Source organism: Solea senegalensis, linkage group LG21 (assembly GCF_019176455.1).
Source record: "Solea senegalensis isolate Sse05_10M linkage group LG21, IFAPA_SoseM_1, whole genome shotgun sequence".
In the NCBI taxonomy this organism is placed as follows: domain Eukaryota; kingdom Metazoa; phylum Chordata; class Actinopteri; order Pleuronectiformes; family Soleidae; genus Solea; species Solea senegalensis.
The window spans coordinates 15,670,631-15,696,772 of record NC_058040.1 but is presented as its reverse complement, the minus strand read 5'-3'; the positions used below and the strand labels follow the sequence as shown (position 1 = coordinate 15,696,772).

The 26,142-nt window shown below is 41.7% G+C and overlaps 1 protein-coding gene across 2 annotated transcripts; it reads left to right on the top strand.

Moving 5' to 3' along the window:
- The first annotated feature begins 480 nt into the window (after positions 1–480).
- On the top strand, positions 481–25,721 carry pam (peptidylglycine alpha-amidating monooxygenase). 2 transcript variants are annotated; one of them, XM_044012820.1, is made up of 27 exons: positions 481–578; positions 3,278–3,469; positions 3,554–3,666; positions 3,857–3,977; positions 4,792–4,849; positions 4,972–5,059; positions 5,736–5,827; positions 5,920–6,003; positions 6,922–6,970; positions 7,079–7,146; positions 8,019–8,099; positions 8,212–8,288; positions 9,262–9,365; positions 10,727–10,914; positions 13,250–13,303; positions 15,055–15,330; positions 18,398–18,527; positions 18,613–18,729; positions 18,822–18,894; positions 19,314–19,524; positions 19,644–19,847; positions 20,674–20,789; positions 20,888–20,984; positions 21,401–21,451; positions 21,526–21,816; positions 22,119–22,178; positions 22,254–25,721. In XM_044012820.1, the coding sequence occupies exons 3-27, from the start codon at positions 3,587–3,589 to the stop codon at positions 22,445–22,447; spliced, it is 2,964 nt and encodes a 987-aa protein (XP_043868755.1). In that variant the 5' UTR covers positions 481–578; positions 3,278–3,469; positions 3,554–3,586; the 3' UTR covers positions 22,448–25,721. The 2 variants fall into 2 exon arrangements, with proteins under 2 accessions (XP_043868755.1, XP_043868756.1); XM_044012821.1 differs by lacking the exon at positions 15,055–15,330 and having other exon boundaries at positions 482–578.
- The last annotated feature ends 421 nt before the right edge of the window (positions 25,722–26,142 follow it).

Here is a 26,142-nt window from a genome sequence, read left to right as displayed (position 1 = left end):
TCTCATTTGTTTTATCATTGTATCACTGAAATGTTTTGTGTGCATGTTCAAAATTAGATTATTAGAAAAACTGGTTACTGGTTTATTTGCTTTGTTGACACAGGAAAAGACTATATTTTTTTGTACAACTTCTTTTATTTTTAGGAAAATTCCACATTCATAAACAAATGGACTGAATCTAAACCCAACTTTGAACATTATCTGCAAAAATTTGGCAAAAAGAAAGCTTTGACAACCAACTCTATTTTTTGATACACTTATATGAACTGTTGAATATTTATATTATTATTATCATTATTATTTTATTTTTTGTATATGTTATAATCCTTGTTTTATATACCCCTGGCAATAACAGCTTTGTTGTATGTACAATTGTTAATTCTAAAGGTGTAAAAAATGTTGTAGAAGTTAATTAATTAATGAACAAATTAATGATTTCCGGTGCTTTAATTGTGAAAGGGCGGAAGTGGTGCTGTTGCTGCTAGTTCCTGCACAAGACACTGTTATTGCTCCTATCGCATCGTTACGGACGAGCGGAAAGAAAGAAAGACAGCGAGACAGCCTCCCGCTGCGAACAGGTACCGTGTTATCTCCTGTCAAACAAATCGGGGTTTTTTTTCCGTTTACAGCCATTTAAAAAATCAACCATGAGCTTTATCTTTAACGAAACGTTATTTTAACGTGTGAAAACATACCGACGCAGTAGCTAACGTTAGCTGCTGCTCACTCCCACACTGACGCGAACCTAACGGAGACATTGTGTTTGTGTGTGTGTCCACATAGTTTTTACTTAAGCTCTAATATGGTATGTTTACGTGCATATTTGGTATTAACTAAGCATATTTTGCTCAGCCTATTCCCGATTAAAGGTGGCTACTTTCGCTTTTTGGTGTAGGCGTAGCAGCTGTTTTTTATCTTCACTAAATAAACTTACAAACATAAGCTCTATTTATTGCGTGTGATAAAGTAAAGACACCTTTTTGTATGTTTAGATGCACTTTTACTTCCATTCCAGTGTCTTGGTGATGGTTCTCCATCTGTGTTATTGTTTGTATTGATTAGATTATTTAATGATTTATTGATTGGTTCCCACACCAGGGAATTCCACTTGTTACAGGATCAGATCAGAGAAGTGTAAAACACAAATAAGGAATAGGAAATATGTTTACATCGTGAACTGCACTGCAATTATTGAATAGAATGTACCCCAGCATTTGTAGCTGCTGCTTATATGTCCAACTTGTGCCTTTAAAGTCACACATTTGAAACATTCTTTTAAAAATAGAATAAATATATGTACATAACAAACACCTTTCACTACAGAGAGAACACGAGAAAGTGATTACTGCACAGATTTAATTCATTCATCAGCTTTTAGAGGGATAATGGCGGAAACAGGGTCCATCAGGTGGTTATTGATGAAGCATCAGGTGTGTGTGTGTGTGTGTGTGTGCGCGAGTGTGCGTGCGTGTGGTGAATACGTGCAGTGCTCCATCAGTGGGCTGAGCCCTGTTTCCATAGTTTCATCACTCTCCTGTGACGTCAGCACAGAACCCCACCCCACCCCCTTCCTCCTCCTTTTCCCTGTTATTTTTTCTCTGTTATCAGAGATGAGTCATCGTGGCAGCTCCTCAGCTCAATGACTGTCGCTCTGTAATTCATGTAAGCATCCACAGGGCCTCGAGGTAACTATGACACCGTGGGTGTGTTACGTGTGTACTTTCATTGATCCTGCAAAGTTTCAGTAAACAGAGTGTTGGTCATTTCTTTCATTATTGGGTTCATGACATTTCTGGACATGTCATATTAGGTGGCCTGTATATGAGTTTATATAGCACTTTTCTAGTCTTTTGCCAGTCACACTTTCATACAACACATCCATGTGCACTGCATTTTCTGTCACTCGTCTTAAATGCCAGGAATCAAACCCACAACCTTCGAGTTGAAAGAAGACTCGCTCTACCACTGAGCTACTGTTGCCCATATTACTGTTTCCCAAACCTCAGAACAAAGCAAATATATTTATATTATTTATATTTTTATTGTTGATGTGGAGCAATAAAATAACCAGGAAAACGTTCACATTGTAAAGGGGAATCCCGGTAGTTTTCTATCTGGGTCCTATCTGGGTGTGGGTTATGGGTATGGACGGTAGGGACATGTCCCCACCACTATTTGGAGAAAGCCAGATTGTCCCTACCAATATTAGAGACAGGGCAATGTGTACACATTCTTTGTAAGTAATAATACCAGTCACCTACTAGGGCTGAAGCAATTACTCAATTAATCCATTATTAATCGATTACTAAATGAATCGTCAACTATTTTGACAATCGGTTTTAAGTTTTTCAGCTTCTTAAATGTGAATATTTTCTGGTTTCTTTGCTCTATATAACAAAGAAATCATTAAAACAGAATAGTTTTTGGGTTTTTGGACAAAACAAGAGATTTGAGAACATCATCCTTTCTAGGTTCAATATTTTCAGACTTTTTATAGACCAAAGGATTACTACTCGATTAATCGAGAAGATAATCGACAGATTTATCGATTATGAATATGAACATACACACCCACATTTCTAAACATATGGCCCAGGTAGAAAAATACCGTAATTCCCTCCAGTAATAACATGTAAGAGACCTGTCAAATATCTATGTTTCCAGCTTTATCTCAACATTAAACAGCCTTTAATGTTAACACTAAACTGGCATTTGTAAACTGCTAGCCTTTTTGCACCAACACCCATTGAGAAAATCTGCATTTTTAGCTCATGGAGACTCATGAGCTGCTGGTCTACTGCACCCTTGTTTACTAGTAAGCTTTTTTTTATTTGGGTCAATTTGAACAAAGAATTTTAAATGTTACACCAAAGTCACAAAATAAAACATTTGAACCTACTGGGAAAAGGCTGCAGTGGATCAACAACTCCTGTGTGCTGTGTTGTAAAATCGTTGATTTTCTCTATGGAGTTTGGTGTGGGGGAGTAAAGGGGCTGTCTCACAGTGGTGAGATAAAGCTGGGAACATAATACAGTGTGTGATGCATATCCCATCAGCAAACACTGAGGAACACGGTCAGTCTTAGTTCAATTATCCTTTTATTGAATAAGTTTCATGTTTCCCTCATTCTTGTGACAAGCGCCACCTCTAGGAATCATCCAATACAATAACAATATCAGTATGTGGACATTTTGTCCCACATCTACTGGACAGTGGGGAGCAGCCATGTTGACAGAGCGTGTCTCGTCATTTACAACTGATGTTGTTTCTTTTTCAGGACGTCGCTCCTGAGAGACTCTAGAAACACGTTATCTGCTGTGGGGGTGGGGAAAAAAGGGGTAAACAACGATCCAGCATGCTACAGGAGTGAGATAAAGCAGGGACACCTCCCTCGCACACACCCTGCCTCTTCCTCTTCCTCCTCCTCCTCCTCCTCCTCCTCCCCCCGCAATCTGAATAAAGAAAACAGGTGAGACGGATTCCCCCGTCCTGCTCTTTACTGTTTATGTGCTGTGGCTCATCGTGCTGACAGTCACTGTTTTTACGTCTGCAGAGCAGCAGCAGAAGAAGCACAACACTCACAGGCATGATGGGAGTCCCTGTGCTCTGTGTCATGGTGCTACTTTTCATGTGTCACAGTCACAGTGTGGAAACACTGTCCAAAAGGTAAGAAATGACCTATTAAATCTATAAAGCTAGTTTAGTTGTTGTTGTTTTCCCGTTCTGACTCCAAACTGTCTGTATTTCAGTTTGAAATATGATGCACTGACCATCATTTTCTGGAAAACTAGTTTTACTGGTTAGTTATAAAGCGGCACGTGAACCACATTGTCCCCCGTGGTTTTTGTCTCTCAAGGTCTCTGGAAGACGTGTTGTTGGATTCCAGCGACTGTGCGTCCAGGACCAAGCAGCCTCTTGTGATCAACCCTCGCAACTTCACGATGGACATCCGTATGCCCGGTGTTATTCCTCGAGGGGTGAGACTTTTTCTCTGTACATGTGACTTATGGAAGTTTGTCTTTGCAACCAGAAGAGAACTTACCCCGGACGTCTGACGTCCTCGCTCAGTGTCAGCCCCTCCCTCCCTCCCTCCCTCTCCATCTGTAGCCGACCTTACTCGCCCTGGGTGCGCACATACAGCGGTATCAGGAAATTGGAAGAATCTCAACAGTGAATGGCTTTTCGCAACATCGTGATTTAAGTGTACGACACAAACTTGCTAAAGTTTGTGTTTCACTAAAGTTTAAATAAGAAATATTTAAAAACGTATATTATTTGTGCTGATGGTCGCAGTTTTTGCCTCTTTGCGTTTGACTTCCTATGTAATATTATCGCATCATGACTAATTGGCGTCACGCTTAGGGCTGTAGCTAACAATTATCTTCTTCATCACTTCATCTTTCCATTCTTTTCTTGATTAATCGATTCTTCGTTTTGTCCAGAAAATGTTGAAAAGTGGTGATTGGTGCCAAAAGACCCCAGAAAAAGCTGACAAAAATCACAGAGCCTGTTTTAATGAACACTTACTTAACTCAAACCTGTTAATCGTAATCAAAATAGTTGACGGTAAATTTAGTAATCGGTAAATTGTGTGGGAATGTACCATGTTGAAGCCCACGTGACAAGAGGTGTGATCAATAACTGTCTCGTATTCGGCAGACTGAAGAGAGCGTCACAGATCTGCACAAATGTCACACAGTAATCATTTCTCAATGAAAAGGAGAATAATTCACAATTAGATATTCATTTGAAATCCTTCAGCCTTCACACACGCCATTGTTTTCTCTTCAGTCGGACACGTACCTGTGCAGATCCATTCCCGTGCCAACAAACAGAGACCTATATGTCGGTGAGTATTTCTTATGAGTGAAACATCACAGCGTTTTACACATGCAGACGTTTTTGTATTGATTCTCTGGTCGAGCTCTTTAACTATTCAGTATTCTGACCACACTGCTTTTTCTCCCTCAGTCGACTTCATACCTCACGCCAGCATGAACGTCGTCCATCACATGATCTTGTTCGGCTGCCAGAAGCCCGCCTCCACCAGCAGCTACTGGTAACGTCCAGTCACAGCTTTGTTGTTTAAATCTGTCACTGTCAGGAAGAATGGTTTTGTGAAATAGTTCAAAATGATTTGAAATATGTTTTGATATTTGTTTTCCCCACTCATCATTTTTTAAATGTTACTTTTTTTACTGTTCACTGTCTGCTGCTGTAACACCTTTCATTTCCCTTTAGGCAAGGCAAGTTTATTGATATTGCACATCACAACAACAAGCAGCAGCAGCACTAACTCTATAAAAGGCATAATAAAACACAAACAAGAAGAGGGGCAGAAAAGGGAAATTAAAGGAGACTAAAAGTTGCAGTTACGGCTGAGGTGCAGCAGTGATGATGATGATGATAACATTTTTATTCAGGCTAGATTTAAAAGAATGAGTTGCTTTAGCAAACCTGCTCTCTTCTGGGAGTTTGTTGGAGATCATTTTTCCTGATGTATTGTCCTGGTTCTGGTCTTGATGGTTCATAGTGAGCCTCCAGGTCACAAATGTATTTTAAAGTGGGATTAATGAAGGATTATCTTTCCTTTCCTTATATTTCCTTGCTTTTCCATTTCTTTCTCAAACCTTCATTTCCTTTCCTATTTTAAACATTTCCAGTACAATTCTCCTCGTCCCTTATCTTAACCACAGAGTCATGTGACGTGGTTGTTGTGTCTCCTCCGTGTGCAGGGACTGTGGCAGCGCCGAGGGCACGTGTGACGACGGCGGCTCCATCATGTACGCCTGGGCTCGCAACGCCCCGCCCACTAAATTACCTAAAGGTCTGATGCGTTCACTGACCTCTGTTTGTCACTTCTGCCTCCCTCACTCTCTGTGCTTCCTCTGACCTTTGACCTCTTGCTCTTCTGCGCAGATGTTGGTTTCAAAGTTGGGAGAGACGCAGGAATCACACACTTCGTGCTGCAGATGCATTACGGAGATGTCACTGCTTTCCAGGGTGAGTCTTAATGAAGAGTTAAGTGCTGACGTTGATGTTCCACACAGTTGAGTTTTATCCACTCTGTTGTCGTACGACAAGAGCACCTGACGTCACGTGACTTTAGGAACGTTTTTCAGTGCGGGTTTCAACTTTTTAAGAGTTCACTGCGCGCTTTAAATCCACAGAGATCGAGCAATAAGTCACAGAACGTGACCGTCTGAAAGTATCTGATCCTTACACTGCCCCCTGGTGCTTTTCACCAGTATGGAAAAAGCAGGAGCGGACGTTATTCCAGACCTGCAGCATTACATCTTTAATTTTCCGCCAAATACACAATAAGATCTTTAAGTTAATTAGGATTCGAGTCTGTAACGACACAGGAGTTAAAGGGGAAACTTAAGGGATACTTGCCATGATCACGAGAAAAAAAAGGTTTATAAATGATATTTATGTGTGCCTCAAAATACTTTTTAGTCCAGTCCACTTTCACATCTATAAAGTGCACTTAAAATATAAGTAACTTTTCCCTTAAAGGGCAGTTTCACCCATTCTTTCCCACTTGGGGAAAAAATAAATAAAATAGACTTAATAAAATAAATAGACTTAACTTCATTATGGTGCTGCTGGTGTCTTTGTTTAATTCACATTCTATTACAGAGTTGGATTAAATTTTACCAATTAATTTGATCTTTTTCTCATAAAACGACAGAAACACTGAAAAGCAGTGCAGGACTTTTTTTTTCTCATCACTATGTCTTTAAGTGACTTTAAGTGTGTCTTATAGTAGTGATCCACCTCTTGTCCTCAGAATCTTTGGTGATCTGGTTGAATGTTCTTAACCTGATTTACTTCTATTCACCGTATTCACGTTTTTATGAAAGCAGCCGGCAAACGGCGCCGTTTTCCTGCCAAAAAAAATTATGTTTTTTTTTGCAGACCACCACAGAGATTGCTCAGGGCTCTCTTTGAGAATGACGTCCAAGCCGTAAGTAACCATTTTTTGTTCAGTGTGTGTGTTTATGTGTTTAAAGAACATGGCAAGAAGATACAGAACCTGAAGCTGACTGTGGCTCCTTGTGTCGTTGCGTCACAGGCAGCCGTTCATCGCTGGCATCTACCTGCTCATGTCTATGGACGCTGTCATCCTTCCAGGAAAAAGAGGTAGAGTGAATGAAGTTTTTCCTCCAGGTCAAAGATGTGAACATGTCTCCTGTGGTCTAAAGGGTGTGCTATTTGAGTTAGAGTTGCCGTGTCATTTCACTGTTAATTGAAGTGTCTTGGCAGGAGTTCACCGTGTACAAACAAACCAGTCACTTCATTAAAACATGGGCCTGGTTTGAAAGGGATAGTTCAAGTGTGGTTGTGTAAGATGGTTAGAGTGTTGCATGCAGGTGCTGAGAGGCAGCCCAGGGAAAACACCATCAGAAATACTTTTATGTACTAAATGCTTTAGTTACAGCTACACTGACCAATACTTAGAAGAAAATGATGTGTATATGCATACTGAATAAATAAGTACCAATATATAGTATAGTATAAAAACAGTATTAGAAATGTAATGTGACCTAATAAGTGAACTGTGTATAACCTAATCTATACATTTGAGTTGTGTATGTAAATGTGTACAGAAGATAAATGCAAATGCAGTGGGGACAAAAAAACGGTGACTTTATTTCACCGTTTGACAGCCTTTTTCAGCGGGAAACACACCGTTCACTCTCCCTCACACAGGAGTTGTTGGTCAACTGCTGCCTCCATTTCTAACATTTCTAACTGACGTCTGAAATCCTTCGTTCATATTCACGTCAGTGACACAGACTGACCACACGAGGCAGCAGTAGAGCAGCAGCTCCTGTGCGGGAGAGTCTTACAGCAAAATAAAGCTGTGCATCTAGACTAAAGGTATTGTAGATTATAAGGTGACATCGGGAGCACACATTCATATTTTTATCACTGATCTGTGTAATCTGTGGCTGCACAGTGATCACCCAGTGAAAACTGCCTTCACAACAGTTTCTCCCCCCCCGTGTTAGTCACGAATGCAGACATCGCATGCGACTACTCGTCGTATCCCATCTATCCGTTTGCCTTCAGGACACACACACATCAACTGGGTAAGTCGCAGCAACAGCACACGGAATTTACGAGGTGTTGATTTTGCGGTCGCTTCTGTTCGTTTCAATAACATCTCGGTGTGTGTGTGTGTGTGTGTGTTCTGTGCCGCAGGTAAAGTGGTCAGTGGTTACAGGATCAGAGACGGGAGGTGGAGCCTGATTGGAAGACAGTCCCCTCAGCTTCCACAGGTACGTTCACTTAAGACAAAGGTGTCAAACTCAATCCATCACAAGCCCTAAGCCTTTTTCTTAGATCTTTAGGAGTATATCTCTACAAGCACAAGCTCTATGTGAATACTTTCAGTGTGGCATAGTAAAGGGAACATGTGTGAGATGTGTTAAATGTGTGTCAGTATCAGTGTATGTGTTACTGGTGAGGATAAATGAAGATGGCGTACGGCACAAATGAAAAGATGTCGGGTTTGTGTTGTTTCGGAAAAATGTGCAGTAATGGTCCAGCCAGAAATGTTTGACATGTAGTCATTTATGAAGTTGTTATTTGAATTGAGTTTGGACATGTAAATAAAACAGGTTCATTCTGATTTGAATTAATTAGACACGCAGCATCACTATATTCTTTCATGATTAGTATATTATTTCACACTGTTTGCTAAGAGTCTCCCCTCGGGTTTCATATGAAAACATGATCTTTGTAAACTTGTAAACAGGTGCAGCTGCCGGCGACGTGATAGAATATTCAGAGAATATGATACTAAATATGATTGGTCGCAAATGCATTTTATAATGATTATAGTTGTTATTATTTACCTACCTTTAGAGTCTGTTTTTGATATTAATAGATTTATTCAGCATCATAAATGTGTTTTTATTGTGAATATCATCACAAATGTCTGTACTGCCTAATCAGGATGTAATATTGTGTCATAATCTTGAGTTCATGTTGCTCAAACGCTTACAAAACTGTTGTTTTTTCCTGAGACTTTTTTCCCCTTTTGAACAGACTAGATGCTCATTGTCCCCCAAGTACCAAGTCAGATAATAGCCATTAGATCCGTACATTGAGAGCTTAATTAGTTCATCTTTAAGTCTGGCATTTAAAGGTCTTATACATGTCACGTGACATTCACACAGTCACATGAAGGAACACATCTGAATTCTAAAGTTGTGTGTTTTGTTTTGTTTTGTTTTTTTTTTGCTCCAGGCGTTTTATCCTGCAAACAAAAGCATGGAGGTGAAGTACGGCGACACCCTCGCTGCCAGGTGTATGTTTACTGGTGAAGGCAAAGCTTCCAAAACCTACATTGGGTGAGTTCTGTAAAAAAGCCTCAGATCTCATCAGTCCAGATACCTGCTGCGAGCAAAAACATGCATGATATGAAGTTATTAGCAGCATCTGAGCCGTGTGGGAACATCTCAAACCTAATATGTTAATTATACATCGCTCTGCTAGTTCAAGGAACCTGTTTCTAAGTGTACCAGTGTGTGCGATGCTGACGAGGGTTTCATGTTGACAATGTCAACTAATCGTCGCAGCCCCATAGTAAAGGTCGGCAAAAATGACGTGATGTAATAAACATAAAGCATCATTTGTAGCATCTCTCAAACCTTATCAGTCCATTAGGAACACCTTCAAACTTGGCAGGTGACTCACTCAGGGCGCAGAGTGTGCGCTTGGACGAGAAATGTACGCCGAGATATTGGTACAAACGCGAAGGATGTATATCACTAAACGAGCCGCCTCTGCCTCCTCTGTCCGTCTCTTTCACACATTGCTGATTCGCTCTGCGGTAAAACGGCGCGAAGAACAACAAGAAGGAAAAAAGGGGCAGCGGCTTAACATTTGCAAAACAAACAACACCTCATAAGTCTGTTTGTGTAGGTGTGTTATCGCTTTGAAAACAAAAGTTGTTTGTGTGTTTGTAAGTGGAGGGTGTTAACACCTGTGGTTCCGCCGCAGCGCCGACAGATATTTACACATCTGACGGAGCAGTTCACTCAAACTTGGCAGGAGTGTGCGGCGCCGACTTTGACCTTGTTTGGTTAAGAAATGTGTAACAGATGCCTGTGGAAATGTGACAGCGTCTTTTCTAAACTAAAAGACTAAACAGTCGTGCCAATAGAGGGAGGCTATGCTCTGAACATAACGTCCGCTAATCATTAAGTACTAGTTTGTTCTGTCTCGGACTGCAACTATGGTCAAGTGGAAGGAGAACTTGGCTTGTAACCGGAGGGTTGCCAGTTCAACCTGGCGCTGCTCAGAGGTTGCACGTTGCTCCTAATTTGAGGAAGGTTTCTAGTAGACAGAGTAGACACAATTGGTTAATCTGTGAGTTACCTTCTCAGTTAATCCAGTGTTAATGATTTTGTGGTGTTACGGATTTAAGAAGCTGAAATATCTGAAAACACACAAAATAGTTGAAGATTCATTTAGTAATGTATTAATAATGAATGAATAGTTCTGTCTGGAATGTAAAGAATCACATGAGTGTTGTGTGAAGGTGTTGTCACATGCCCAAGCTTTCAGCAGCTCTGTAAAGTCAGATAAGACGTATGAAAAGCAGCAGGTAATAATAATAATAACTCAGACCAGGCCAGGGCTGGTGTTTAGATTGTCTCTACACTGGTGTATTTCTTTTGTATGTATAATTTCCCTGTGTTCTCCGCAGTGCTACCTCTGCTGATGAAATGTGTAACTTCTACATCATGTACTACATGGAGAGCAAACACGCCGTCCCGTACATGGCCTGCTCGGACACGGGCTCCAAAGAGCTGTTCCAGCGCATCCCACCCGAGGCCAACGTTCCCATCCCCGTCAGTCCAGGTCACTCCATGATGCACATGACGTCGTCAGCAGGTAGAGTCGCCCAAAAATGAAACCTACACTTGACCTTTGCTAAAATTCAAACATGTTTCACTCATTGTCTCGGCAGGCAGTGACACCAAAGCCCATAGAGAAAATGAGGCGTTTTAAATCACAGGGACATGGGAGCTTCTGTTTCTACTGCGAGCTTGAAATTTGTGCCACTTATGTAAATGTGAACGACAGATTTCAAACAATAGTCCAATCCAATCTTATTTGTTAAGCACTTGAAACAAACCACAGTGGACCAAAGTGCTGTACAGAATAAATAAAAGACATAATAAGTAAAAGGTTCTCAAGTGTCAAAGGCCAAAGAGAAAAGGTGTGTTTTAAGGAGGGATTAAGCAGACAAGGACGAGGCCTGTCTTATATGCAGAGGCAGATCATTCCAAAGTTTTGGAGCTGCGACCGCGAAGGCACGATCCCCTCTGAGCTTCCGCTTGGTTTTAGCCACACTCGGGAGCAGCTGATCAGCTGACCTGAGAAAGCAAGCGGGTGAATATGGATGTAGAAGCTCAGTGAGGTAGGGCGGGGCTAGGCCATTCAGGGATTTAAAAACAAATAAAATAATGTAGTGTATGGGCAGCCAGTGGAGTGAGGCTAAACGGGGGAAATGTACTCAAATTTACGTGTGCCAGTTAAAAGACGTGCGGCAGTGTTTTGTGCCATCTGAAGACGTGCAGTGGAGGACGCACTAACCCCCACATAAAGTGAATTACAGTAATCCAGCCCAGTGGTGACAAACGCGTGAATTACCATTTCAAAATGTTGCCTCGAAAGAATTGGCTTTATTTTGGTCAGCTGTCTCAATTGAAAAAAGCTTGATTTAACAACAGACCTGATCTGGTTGTCAAGCTTCAGATCAGAGTCGATTTTAACCCCCAGGTTTGTGATAGTTCTAAAAAGTTCAGCGCCATCCAGGCCTTTATGTCATCAAGACACTCAAGTCAAATCTTTTTAAGAGGCATGTAGATTTGACTGTTATCTGCATAGCAGTGGAACGAGATGCCATACTTTCTAAGAATGGAGCCAAGTGGGAGCAGATAGAGAGAAAAGAAGTTCCCCCAGAACTGAGCCCTGTGGGACCCCGCAGGTGAGAGGAGCCGAGGAGGATGTCGAGTCACAGAGGCTGACACAGAAAGTTCGATCAGCCAAATATGACCTGCACCACTCCAAAGCTGTGCCACTGATGCCCACCTGCTCCTCCAGGTGTAAGATCAGGATCTTGTGGTCCACAGTATCAAATGAAGCAGTTATAAAAGCACAAGAACTACACAGTCACCTGAGTCAGTCGCTAAAAAGATGAAAAGGCCATTACTTGGCCATGGACTAACTTCTCAAGGATTTTTGAGATAAAAGGCAGTTTGGAGATGGGCCTGAAATTTGCTGAACTGCAGGGTCTAGACCAGGTCTTTTGATAAGAGGTTGCACTACTGCATGTTTAAAATTATTGGGGACCACACCTGAGGACATACTGCTAACCAGAATAATAGATGGTCCTATAGTGTGGACAACCTCTTTAAATAGTTGAGGAGGGACAGCATCATTTGGAGAACCTGAGGGCTTCAGTCGACCAACAACCTCCTGTAAAAAGGACACAGGTTCAAACTGGTTAAAAACAGCAGTGCAGGGAACAGAGACAGAGGGGTCATTTGCAGGAGGTGAAATAAACGCGTTTGAACTGGACTGACGGAGGTATGCAGTGCATGATGTAAACTTGCTGATTTTCTCTGTGGGCTTTGGAGTGAGGAGGAGAGTGAGCACGTTTACAGAGCGACACCAACTTCAGTTTCATGTTGAGAAAAAAAAGGAATGGTTTATAGACATGGTTCTCAAGCTGTGGTGCATCTACCACAGTGGTACGCAAGCTTCCTCTGGTGGTGCTTGGAGGAAAATCAGAAATAATGTTCTACTGTACAAACCAGTTGACTCTAATTATTATAAAACAAATAATAACAATTAGAGTCACCTTATCTCTATTTTCATCTTAATCTAATTTCACTATACCAGCGTGTGAAGTATATGTGAGTATTTTAACACTGGTGATAATGGTGTTACGTCAAGAGCTCGATATTTTCTCAGATCACTGCAAGAAATGCCTGTAAAAAAAACAAGAATATACTGTATAATCTCTATTGGGGGAAAATTACTGACAATTATCTGCCAGTGCAACAAGAAAATGCTACTTGTTAAGTTTTCCTGAAACAAGAAAAAAAAACTTGAAACAAGTCAAATTATCTTAAGTATTTTCATTTTAGTTTTTAGTGGTAACTTGGTATAATTTAGACGTTTCAGAAAGAATCCTAACACTAAATCCTCTCCCTCGCAGGTCATAGAGACGGCAGTTCGCTGGTGGGCATAAACAACGCAGAGCAAGATCAGGGTGAGTTTAAAGAAAACAAATACACACTGAGAGTTTCTTGCAGACACACAACCTTGATCCGAAGTAGTGTCCATTAATCATGTGTCAAAGATGAGATTAAAGCGGAGATTAAAGCCTCCTTAGCCAAGTTAAATAAAGCCTGGTTCCACACATCTCTCCTCATGTCACCTCCTGTGTTTGTTTTTGTTCTCCTAAACTACTGCCCTGGGTTTGTAAGTTAGCTGATAATGTCTTTGACTCCTGCTGTGAGGCCGCAGTACTACTGGTAGAGACAGAGGGAGACAGAGAGCAGGAACAAAAATGATGGAAATGTCGCGTCTCTACAGTATGTGTTTGTTGAACGAAGATCCAGAGAGTTTATGTTAATATTCTGTTCAAACACTGACGTTTGTGGACATTGGTCCTCTCTAAAGTGTGTGTGTGTGTGTTTGGCTCCACCAGTGGACACGCCCCCAGCCTCAGAGCAGAGAATGTTGCAGAATTACACGCTCAGCGTCTCTGTTTTTATCTTAGGTCAACACTGCTGTTTGCAAATGTGATGCATTTCCATAAAAATCAAACAGGCAGACTCGGCCGCACTCACAGTGCAAATATCATTTATTTGAAAGGTCTGGCTCCACCAGACACGTGTTGTGTTTTCTGCCGATAGTTGTGATAAAGTGTATTTCTACAAGATCGCAAAGAAAGAAACTCAGCTGGCTTTACATTTATGCTGTTATTAACTCACTGCTGCTTAATACCTGGCTCCAGTTTGCCCCAGTGCATGATGGTCTGTTTGTCTCCTGTCAAAACAAACCTTTTTGGGAGTGTTTGGGTTTGTGTTTGGAGGCTGAAGCCAAGGATTTCCTAGTTATTGATGCTGTAACTTAGCAACAGAGCTACAGCCAGACACAGTACATAACACATGCACACAAACTAAATGTATCAATGTTTACATTTTTTATATCATTTGATATCCATATTTATCACGATATAAATTATTATTATGTTATTATACATGTGGATAGAAAAGCTGCACACAGGCTGTTTCTCTGGACTTGTGAAATGTTTGGGCTTCTCAAAGAGTGAGAGTGACACTCTAAAATAAAATATAATCTACTGTTAATAATATAATCTGTATTACATGCTCAGATAATCAGATTATACCTCTTCTTTTCTAATGTTAAATGAAGGATATTTACGTGTGTTAGAAACAATGACATTGACTGTTAATGTCATCAAATTCTGCAAAGAAGTTACTTTTTTTAAACATCATTTTGTCAATTCAATGTATTTTTTAATGGATTTTCAGTCGCTTACTCAGCCCTGAACAGAAACAGAAAACTTTGTGTTACTATGTCAGAGTAAATTAATCTGGAACACCAGTAGAAATCTTACATTTTTCTCTCCGCCTGGAAAAAAAACACATTCATTAGAGTGAAAATCAGATTAAATAGTAGCCCATTTAATCAGTCAAGCAGAAGTCTCGTACCTATGCTGTAGGACCGCCGTTATCACACTCAACACTGACTGATCACGTCATAGTGACGCGGGTCAACCTTCAAATTTAGCCTCTGAAGGAGGCGGAGCTTGAAGTGACATGACCCGGCTGTAACATCACTGTCCCAGTCTAACACTTTCACCTGCCTCCCGTAACACAACTCTGCATTTTGCTCTGTGCTGCAGCATTATTCCTACTTCCCTCGTCCTTTATTTCCACTCTTCTCTGTCCTCCTCTTCCTGTCTGTCTGCCTGTCTGTCTGTCTGTGCAGGTGACCTCTATTCTCTCATGTCCCATCTGCTAGGCCAGAGTCAGGACGTAGTTCGCGTACATAAGTACGAGCCCAGCCGGGCGCAGAGAGCCCAGGCCGAGCTCATGGCTCAGATCGATAGCTTAATGCAAAAGAAATACCTGGGCTCTCCCAGTGCCACGCTGGCCTTCCAGACCAGGAAGGACCCTGTGTTGGTGAGGGACAGAGTCCACAGGTTCCATCAGCTCGAGGCCACGTCCAAGCCGCCGTCAAGCAAGATGGTAGCTGAAGGACAAGGTGGGTCCTGGCTGCTGCTTTGTGTCGTCTCGTCACCGGTGCTTGAAAAAACATCCCAAAAGACCAAAACCAGACTTGTACCGAGACCACGTCAACACCAACAAGAGACATTATTATTTATGTATCCTTTATTTAGCCAGTGACGTCCCATTGAGATACAAGATCTCTTCTTCCAGAGAGTTCCTGGTCAAGATAGCGGCACAAACAATACGAGTCGTTACACTGACAAAACAATCTCAGATATAAAACTCAAAGGAAGTTGTTAAAGGAGACATAATACAGGTAAAGTGCAAAAGTACACAGGCCATACCATCAAGATTCATCATCCCATATATTTAGCAAAATGTTAGTTTTTTTCCTCCCATTTTAGAACAAATAATATATATATATATATATATATATATATATATATATATATATGTATGTGTGTATATATATATATATATATATATATTATAATGAACACTAATGGTCTGTCTCTCCAATCTCCATGCATCTGCATTGCAGTGCAATTTTTTTTATATATACATATATGTGTATATATATATATATAGTGTTTTAACTTAAAATAATGTAGTACTTAAATATAAAATAAAAAGCTATGAAACAAAAACTTTTCGATGCAAAAAAAAGTATAAAAAGTGAAAAAGTATATATTCTTTCTTTCATTTTAGATAATATAACTGTTTTATATATATATTCTAATATATTGAACAACACTAATGGTCTGTCTAAATAAAAAAATCTATATTTTTAAATTTTCAATGAAAAATCTACTTTCTGAGAACAAAATTGCATCATATATAATAAAAAAACAATGTTGATTATTTAAAAACAATATAAATATTGGCGTGTTTTAGTCATGTCCTGCTTTGATCTTGGTTTTAAATCAGGACTTGGTCTCGCTCCTAAAAGTCTGGTCTTGACGACAACACATCACCATATTTCATTTTATTTTTGGACGTCCTTTCAGCTTCTGCATGTTATTAAAACAGACATTTAATTAATTAACATTTAATTGTCCCCGGCTCTTGAACCTGTTCTGTTCTCTCCTCTGTCTCCTCGCTCTCATTCATTCATGGACGTGTCGCTCTGACGTCGTCTCTCACCCTCGCAGCAGCGCGGGCTATTTTCACTTCTCTTTTATCTTCCCCATGAAAACGAGTGAAGCTCGTGTTTGCTCTGGCTTCACAAAGACAAAGCGCCCGTCGCCCGTCCATCGCTCACAGGGAAAGCACTCCCTCGCTCTGTGGTGAACTCGCGCAGCAGCTGAGTCGGGACTGTGTTAACAAAACCATTAGTGCACGTTAAAGCTCGAGTCTGTGAGACTTTTATTTGTCGAAATCCTCCCTGAGAGCGTTAATGTAACGTCGCGTGTTTGACTGAATCACAACAAATCTCAGTTCCATCTGCTCGACTTTGTTGACGTTGCATCTTCACTCTGCAAAGAGCAAATAGTTAAGTACATGAAAGTTGACACTGATTAATTCACCTATGACACTTTTCCCACTATACAGTTCCGGTACGACCCGACACGGCAGGACTCTGCTCGGTTTGGTATCGTTTTCCGTTTCTATAGTAACCTCCTCAAGGTGTGGGCGAGTCATGAAAATGCTGTGACGTGGTTTTTATACGTGACACAAACACAAACACAAACTAGTGACTTGTAAAGCAGTTGTTTTGGGTGTAACTGAATCATTAGAATCAGTTGATTTAAAAAGATTTGTTCGCTGATTGGTTCATGACCACTGAACATGGCTGTGATTTGGCTCACGATCGCCGGCTTTCCGCAGTGCTGTCTCTAAACACACCAGACTCCTCCTCTGTTAAATGTTGACAATTTGAAACGTTTCCATCATTGGCATTGTTTGCTCTGAGCCGAGTCGTACTGGAACTGTGTCGTGGAAAAGCGCCACTGGTGGTCAAGCTGCCCTTGGGAGACAAAGTAGCCTAGGTTTTGAGTTTGTTGTGCAAACAAAAACTAGTTCAGTTTTTTATCTGCATGGAACTGTCGTTTTGGAAACCCCTAAAACGAGAGTGAGAGTGGAAAGAAATCTTTGTGTATACCACTAATACGTTGCAGCTGCTTTGGGAAAATGACGATGTCGTAGTGCTGCCTTTCTATTTTTCCCTCTTGTGTGCAGAGTTTGTTTGATTTATAATAACTTTTATTTTACTTTCTTAGTCGCCCTCATTCTGTCTCTTTGTCTGTGATCATTTATATATATATATATATATATGTGTGTATATATGTATATATATATATATGTGTGTATATATATATGTGTATATATATGTATATATGTATATATGTATATATGTTTATATATATATATACATATATATATATATATGTATATACATATATATATATATGTATATATATATACATATATATATATGTATATATATATATACATATATATGTATATATATGTATATATATATATACATATATATACATTATATTTAATGTATATATATTTATATATATATATATACATACATTATATGTAATGTATACAAATAAAGCTTTATTTCATAAACAGTTTGTACACATGCTTTATGCTCATGCTCTGCGTTGTCTAAGACTTGAAAGTTAGAGTAAGAGTATCCCAACAGGTCAGGCCGTAGGTTAATTCATTTCCCCCATAGACTTACATTCAAAGTAGCACTGTCGCCCCCTGATGGCCACTCAAGAGACTACAGCTGTCATACACTTCCACATTGGCTTCACTTTTTATAAACAGACAAGAGTTTAAACTTCTGTCACAGCTCTTCCCACGTTTACGTCACATCGTGGCTCTGTCGCAGCTTCTGGAGAGAATTCACTCATTCATTCATTCATTCATTCATTAAGATGATGATTTCTGCGACACTGAGATCTTATCCGCTTGGTTTTGTCTTTGTATGAGAAACAAAAGAAACCTCCTCCTTGTGCTGAGGTTTGGAGAATAATGCTGTACAGTTTTGGTGTTATCAAGCTTGACCTTTGACCTTGAGGTTTGAGAGGTCAGGCTTGTGTATGTCAGCTCACTGCAACATCACGTTTGTGTGTGTTTCACAGACAACCACCTGGAGCAGGTGTCGTCATGGCCGCAGGGTTCTCTGCAGCTGGGTCAGGTGTCAGGACTCGCCCTGGACTCAGACTCTAACTTGGTCATTTTCCACAGAGGGGATCACCAGTGGGGACCCGGGTACGTACGCCGTTAATTAAAGGCTATTAAATCGTTTTCTAATCGCAGCGGTCGTCGGCTACATGATTCCTGTTGTCCTTCACAGCTCCTTCAACAGTCAGGCTCGGTACCAGCAGAGGTCCCTGGGTCCCATCCAGCAGTCCACCATTCTGGTGGTGGACCCGGCCAAAGGCAACATCCTGAAGGCGTCCGGCAGAAACATGTAAGTCCCCGTAGAGTCCTCTGTTTTTGAAGGAAGGTGACGATGTTCTGGATCACGCGCAGTGAGTGAAGAGCTGTGGTGTTGCTCCGCAGGTTTCACATGCCTCACGGGATAACCACAGACAAAGACAATAACTACTGGGTCACGGACGTCGCTCTGCATCAGGTGAGCTGCACAGAATCAGTGCCGACCGTGCCGTGTCGTGTCAAACCTGCAAAAGACTGACTGAAGCCACTTAAACAAAGGTTTACCGCAGATATTTTACTTCATGTCAATGTGTTTACTACTTCGATCTCACTGCGAGACTCTCCTTTACAACAGGAACCTGCAAAACCACATAGAGAAAATCTTATTTTATTAACAGCATACAGGAGTTGATGATCCACCATTTAAAAATGTTACTCAACAATAGTGTACACTTAAGCCACCTGTAGATTTCATTTGGACGTATCTAGAATGAGCTGCTCTTATCTTATTTCATTCATAGAATGAAGTCATAAATAAGCATATACATAATTGCTACATACCATTAAATCATTGTAAGTGTTATACATTAGTATTGACAGACTGAGATGCTCTGTCAGGTGTTGAAGGTGAGCGGTGACGGCAGAGACAGCACCTTGGTGGCGCTCGGCGAAGCGTTCACGCCGGGAACTGACAGCAGACACTTCTGTCAGCCCACTGACGTCGCCGTGGACACGGACACCGGCAACGTCTTTGTGTCCGACGGCTACTGCAACGCCCGGATCCTCAAGTTCTCCGCCGACGGCAGATACCTGACGGAGTGGGGCGCAGGTAGCCATCAAAACGCTCTGTTTTTATCTGTCCTGCCCCCTGGTGGTGGCCGAGGTCATAGTGTCATTTTACAGCTGGATTGTGTGACTGGGTTTTTTTTTGTGTGTCTCTGGCCACAGGTTCGTCCGACAGGAGGAGGCGCACGCCGTTCCGCATCCCCCACAGCCTGGTGTTCCTCCCCGACAGACGCGAGGTCTGCGTGGCCGACCGGGAGAACGGACGCATCCAGTGCTTCATCGCCGAAACCGGGGAGTTCGTCAAGGAGATAAAGAAAGACGAGTTTGGAGGAGAGGTGTTCGCCATCAACTACAGCCCTGCCGGAGGTGAGTCTGTCGCCGACGTACTTCTCATTAACTTCTTCATCACCACAACTCCTCGACCGTTGGTGACGTCTAGAAAATTCTTTGCACACATATACTTGTCATTACGGTAGAACCTCAGGACTCCCGCAGAACGAGCGTCCGATCACAGACGAGATTCACTGGCGCGTCACATGTCTGTGACGTCAGCTTCTCGGTACTGTGATTCCTCGACGGGTGAATAACTGTCAGATATCGAAGGTGAAAGTTATCTTGGAAAAAAGGTTCAGAAAGAACTCACTCACTTTTTTGATAATTCCACAGCCATTACAGTATCATGATGGTCATAAGAGGGTTCACTGAGGCAGGGGAGGCAGACGGGGGGGGGCGGGGCCTCTTCTCCCCTACAAATTCGGAGAAAATAAACCAAATAATGCTGCATCACCCCAGTTCTACAGCAGCTGCACTTGCTCCCGGTCAATTTCAGAACAGAATTTTAAACTCATCCTGTAACACATTCAAGGCCATTCGTGATCTCCCCCCACCAGTTCATCCTTCGTCCGCCTCGGCACCATGACGCTGTGTCTCCCTGCAGAAACATCGTTTCTCTCCCTCTGTTTAAACCGAAACCTAAAACTCAACCGTATTTATATTGTTCTATTTCACTTTGTCTTATTTAATCTTTTCTCTAAACTTTGACCTGCTGTTTTTACTGTTTTTTTATTATCTCTATTATTTGGTGTAAAGTCTCCTTAAGTGTTCTGAAAGGTCCTTATTTTAGCTCATTATTATTCCATAGTAATAACATAACTTTGTGTGTGTGTGTGTGTGTGTGCGTGTGTGTGTGAAGACGGCGTGATCTTTGCAGTTAACGGAGAGTCTCCATACCGCGACGCTCCGCTCAGAGGCTTCGTCATAAATTATTCAACCAAGGATATTTTGGATACCTTCAGCCCAAAGACACAGGTAGAAACACACGCAACACAAGACGGCAGGATGACGTGTCACTTCCTTCCTGTGCGTATTCTCAGCCGTCGGTGCTTTTTTGCCTTCGTCTTTCTCAGGAGTTTCAAATGCCTCATGACATCGTGGAGAGCAGCGACGGCAGCGTGTTTGTCGGCGACGCGGCGAGTAAGGCGGTCTTCAAGTTCACCAGCGAGAGTAAGAATCAAACTCTGAACACGGAATGACGCATGTGACACATGTTTTCATCACATTTAGTCACATGTATCTCACTGTTAGACACTCACTGTCCCCCACCCACCCACACACCACCACCAAATCCCATAGAGAAAATCAGCGATTGTTACAGCACAGCGCAGGGGAGTTGTCGATCCACTGCTGCCTCCATCAGTAAGTTCTACCGTGTTATTGTGTCGCTTCTGTGCTTGCAGTCCTTTATTCAGCTTTAATGAAGTGTCCTCAACGCATCCAACGAGGCAGCAGTAGAGCAGCAGCTTCTGTGTCCCTGTCAGCTCAAAATACTCACTCTGTCACTGAGGTCTGATGTGGTTTCAGCGTCCGCCACTGTTTTAAAATACATTCATCCTGAGTGTTTGTTTTTCCTCTTGTTCCAGAACTTCATCGCTCTGTCAAGAAAGCTGGAATCAAGGTTCAGGAGGTCGAAGGTGAGTCTGACTCTTAACCTGCTCATGTTCGCCCTCGCCGTCCTTTCATCGCTCAACTTCTCTCCTCTGTGTAGAAGTGGCGGCGTTCATCCAAACTAAGCTGAGGCCGGAACACAACGCGTCGAAGTCCGCCCCTGTTCTCCAGCAGAAGCAAGCCGCGGTCCAGCCTCAGCCTCAGCCTCAGCCACAGCCACAGGAGGAGACACAGAAGGAGGAGGAGGAGGAGGAAGTGGAGGAGAAGAAGAAGAGTGCAGTGAAGCCAGACAGAGGGGAGGGAACGTTCACCGCCATCATCACCACACTGCTCCTCGTCCCTCTGGTGCTCGTCATCTCCGTCGGCCTCTTCGTCTGCTGGAGGAGAAACAGTACGTGTGACGACGTCAGTTATTTCTTTAACAAAGAAGAAAGTGACGGCAAACGTTCAGTAGCAGAAACACATTTCAACTGTTGGACAACTAAGACCTGAAGTTTGTGTCACTGAGTAAATCGCTCACTCCCCTACACCAAAGTCCATAGAGAAAACCTGTGATGTTACGTCACAGCATTCAGGACTTGTCAGACACAGCGTCATCAGAGGAGGCAGCTGGTGAAACACACTGAAGTTTCCTGTGTCACTGTGAGATTAAGCTGTGACTTAAAGATTTAATCTGTGTTTGGATGTTTGCAGATCGATGTGAGGTGAAGAGTGAACCCAGCTCTGTGGGAGGGATCTTAGGAAAAATAAGAGGTGAGTGTGAGTGTTTTTTTTGACGCGGCTGCTTTCGTCTGCGTGACACGTGCTCCTGTCTCGTCTCTGGTTCAGGCAAAGCCGTGGGCAGCCTCAACCTGGGGAACTTCTTCGCGACCCACAAAGGTTACACGCGCCAGGGCTTCGACCAACTGAGCACCGAGGGCAGCGACCAGGAGCGCAACGACGACGACAGCAGCGACTCCGAGAACGAGGAGTACTCCGCTCTGCCGCCGCCGCCGCCGCCACAGCCACAGTCGTCCTCTTAGACGCCAACCCGGGGGGGTCACGACCCCCACGACCTTCTGCTTACATTTGCCAAGATGTTTGTTCTTCATCACGTGTGTAACTGTTGTGTTCGCTGCCAATCTTATCGTTTATATATATATATATTTAAATATATGCTGTATATACAAATATTTTGACAGTTTTATTTAATCTTAATTTAATTTATCTGTGTAATCTGGATGTGATTCACAGTCGCGTCGCGAGAGAACGTCCCCCCCGTCCCCTCCCTCCTGAAAATCAAAGCTGAGACCAGGGACAAACATCAGATTCAGCCTTAAAATCGAGAGAAAAGATTATTTTTGCCTTTTTAATCCTGTGAAAGTCCTGGAATTTAGTTTTATTTTGGAAAAAGAGATTTAATGTTTTTGTTTATTTTTAGTTTGTTTCTACTTGTACTGGAGTCCACACATTTTCTTAAGACGCTCCAGAGAGGGAGACACAATGTCCACAAACGTAGCATTCATCGTTTTCTGGAGATTGTCCAGCGAGACTTCACGTGAGAGCGCAAACGTAGCTCTGGACATTTTCTGGAGACTGTGAGAGAGAGCGCACATGTCCACTAAAGTAGCTCCAGTCATTTTTCTAGAAAATGGTCCAGAAGAGTTTTTTAACGTGAGAATCCAAATGTGCGCAAAGGTTGGGGTCTGGGTCCAGACAAGTTTTTTATATGTGAGAATGTCAATGTCTGTAAATGTAGCTCCGGACGTTTGCTGGAGATTGTCCAGAGAGAGAGAGAGAGACGCAAATGTCCACTCAAGTCGCACTGGACCTTTTCTTGAAGATTGTCCAGAGATGCTTTACGTGAGAGTGTAAATGTCCGCAAAAGTTGTTTTGGACATTCTCTTGAAGATAGTCCAGAGAGACCTGATGTGAGAGCGCACATGTCCACACAAGTTGTTGTGGACATTGTTTCTTGGAGATTGTCCAGAGAGACAGACGCAGAAGTCGCACTGGACATTATCTAGAAATTGTCTTGAGAGACTGGACGTTTTCTGGAGATTGTGTCAGAGCTCAGAATGTTCCAGAACGTCTCTTGCCAGCTGCCTAGTCAGATACCTAGATTTAGTCAGAGTGACCTCGCGTGAGGACAGAATGCGAGCGTTCGATCTAAGCTCCGCCCCCCTGTCCGGACGCTCCAGACGTTCTCCCGCTGATGTGGACGCGTCTGACGCAGACAATCTACTGCTGCATTATTCACACGTGAGCGCAGCGTGAACAGTGTTTGGTTTGTGCCTCGTTTCTCCGGATCCTTCCGTTAATCTCTTCCATGTCGTGAAGCTGCAGGTTCGTTCGTTTGGTTGTGTTTGGTCACGTTGTCGTCGTCGTCGCCGTCGTCGTCGCCGTCGTTTTTGTGCCTTTTCATTATTTTTGGGTTTTTTCATCATTTCATCACGACAAGAAAAACGACAACTGCTGCTGCTGCTAGTTAGAGCTCGTACTCGCGGATTCCTCTTCCATTTAAGTGAACAGACAAAAGAGATTACGTGTGTGTGTGTGTGTGTGTGACAGACTCCTTTACTGCAGGTCGCATGACAGATTAGATTTGACAGATTACACGTCGACCAATCACAGTTTGCCAATTTTTGGAATGGGGATTAACTGGAAAATTTGGGGGCGTGGCCTGAGTAGCCGTGGAATAGCATTGATATTTAGCCATATTTGCATCAAATGTGTTTGTTTTAGCAGAGATTATGCCACAGTATATTATTGATCGACGATATTTAAGTTCCCAGTTTAATGTGTCACTGTGAAGGAAACACTCGAGGGAAACTGTTCCACAACATTCTGACCTCTTCATCGTGGTCACATGACTGCAGAGCTCAGCTCCTATTGGTCCAAACCACAGAGACAAACCCAAGCAGCGCCCTCTGTCTTCTGTGTGGGGCACTGATCACATGCTGTAATTTAAAGGGACCGTACGTGTGTCTGTACGATGTAGCTCCGACAAATCAACTGTACATTTCAATTTTTAATCTCTCTAAATAAATAATTGTCCTCGTCTTGAAACCTGCAGTTGTCGTGGAAACGGCGGATTGTTGAGTCTCATGTCCAGCTGGTCCAATAATCTCAATCAAGTCGATGAGTCATCGATGAACTCTCACATTTCTCACTTCCTGCTCTTATTTCCTGACAGTGTAGCTCGAGTTAATCTGCATTTATCACTTTAAATGAAATCTGAGAATATAGCTGGGCGTACATTTGTTCTGCAGATTATAATCTAATCTAATATATAATATAAAGTTTGGTTAATTACGGGTTTATGGTATCGATCTGGGTTAAATGTGCTGATTTTTTGTGGTTGGTTTTAATCTTGTTTATAATCTTGTTTCAGACTGGTTCATAATCTGGATTATAATCTGGTTTCAATTTGGTTTATAAAATAGATTCAATCTTGTTTCAGTATGGTTTAAACCTGGTTATAATCTGGTCTCTATCTGGTTTATAATCCAGTTTCAACCTGGTTTATAATCTGGTCTAAACCATTTTTTTTTTAAATCTTGCTGGTTTCAGACTAGTTTATAAACTGGCCTCAGTTTGTTCTATAATGTGGTTTTATACTGGTGCCTAATCTGGTATGGGTCTGTCTCATAATCATGTGGTTTCAGACTGCTTTTATAATCTGGTTTTACTCACAAGTGAAATTTTAAACCAGATAATATCTGGTTTAAAATTGGTTTTACTCTGGTTTAAAGTACTGTTTTGATCTGGTTCATAATCTGGTGTGATACTGGTTTATCATGTGGTCACATTCCATCTAGTTTATAAATGTTGTTTTTAATCTGGTTTCAAACTGGTTAATAATCTGGTTTTGTATCAATCTGATTTGTAATCTGGTCTCATATTGCTTTAAAATCTGCCCTCAATCTGCTTTATAATGTGGTTTGATACTGGTGCGTAATCTGGTTGGTTTGGCCAGGGTTTGGTTTCAGGCTGGTTTATAATCTGGTTTTGGTCTATTTCATGCTCCGTTTTATGATCAGATTTTTACCCACAAAAAAAACAGCTCATGAATCAGATATAATCTGGATTACAGTGCAGTCCATATTCTCAGGTTTCATGTCTTTTTGCTCACGTTGCTGATTTTAGGATGAATGTTTTCTTATTATTTAGATTCCTCTCTGAACAGCATGACGACGTGTCGTTGCATTCCTGATGTTGCTCCCTGATCTTCACTGTAACTGGTTTTGCTGCAAGAAAAAAAAAGTACTATTTTCAGTAACTATGTTATTTGTGTAATAAAGTGTCTGCAAAGCATCACCGTGGAAACTCTTCTTTCACCGAAACTCAGACAAAATCAACTTTTCACGTCTTGAACTTCGTGTGACGTCGCATCCTGATTTAAATGCTCTGTTTCCTGTTTTATTTTGGTGTTTCGTTGCCTTCTCTGTTTTGTATCTTGGTCTATTTTTCCCGTCATGTGCCCCGCCCTGATGTGTGTTTTTAAATCACTTAAACCAAAGATTCACCTTATGAAATCTGGGTCAGCTCAAGGATGTGTTTACAGCATTACACTAACCACTTTTTTTTTTACTTCTTAATATTAAATCTAAATGTTTAAATCTAATTTATGATTTACACCTCATAAATACTTTGTCTTGTGTATCTTAAGCATATGTTTGTCACTTAATCTCACAATTTAACAACCTTTTCCACCAAGAAACAAGTTTGTAAAAGT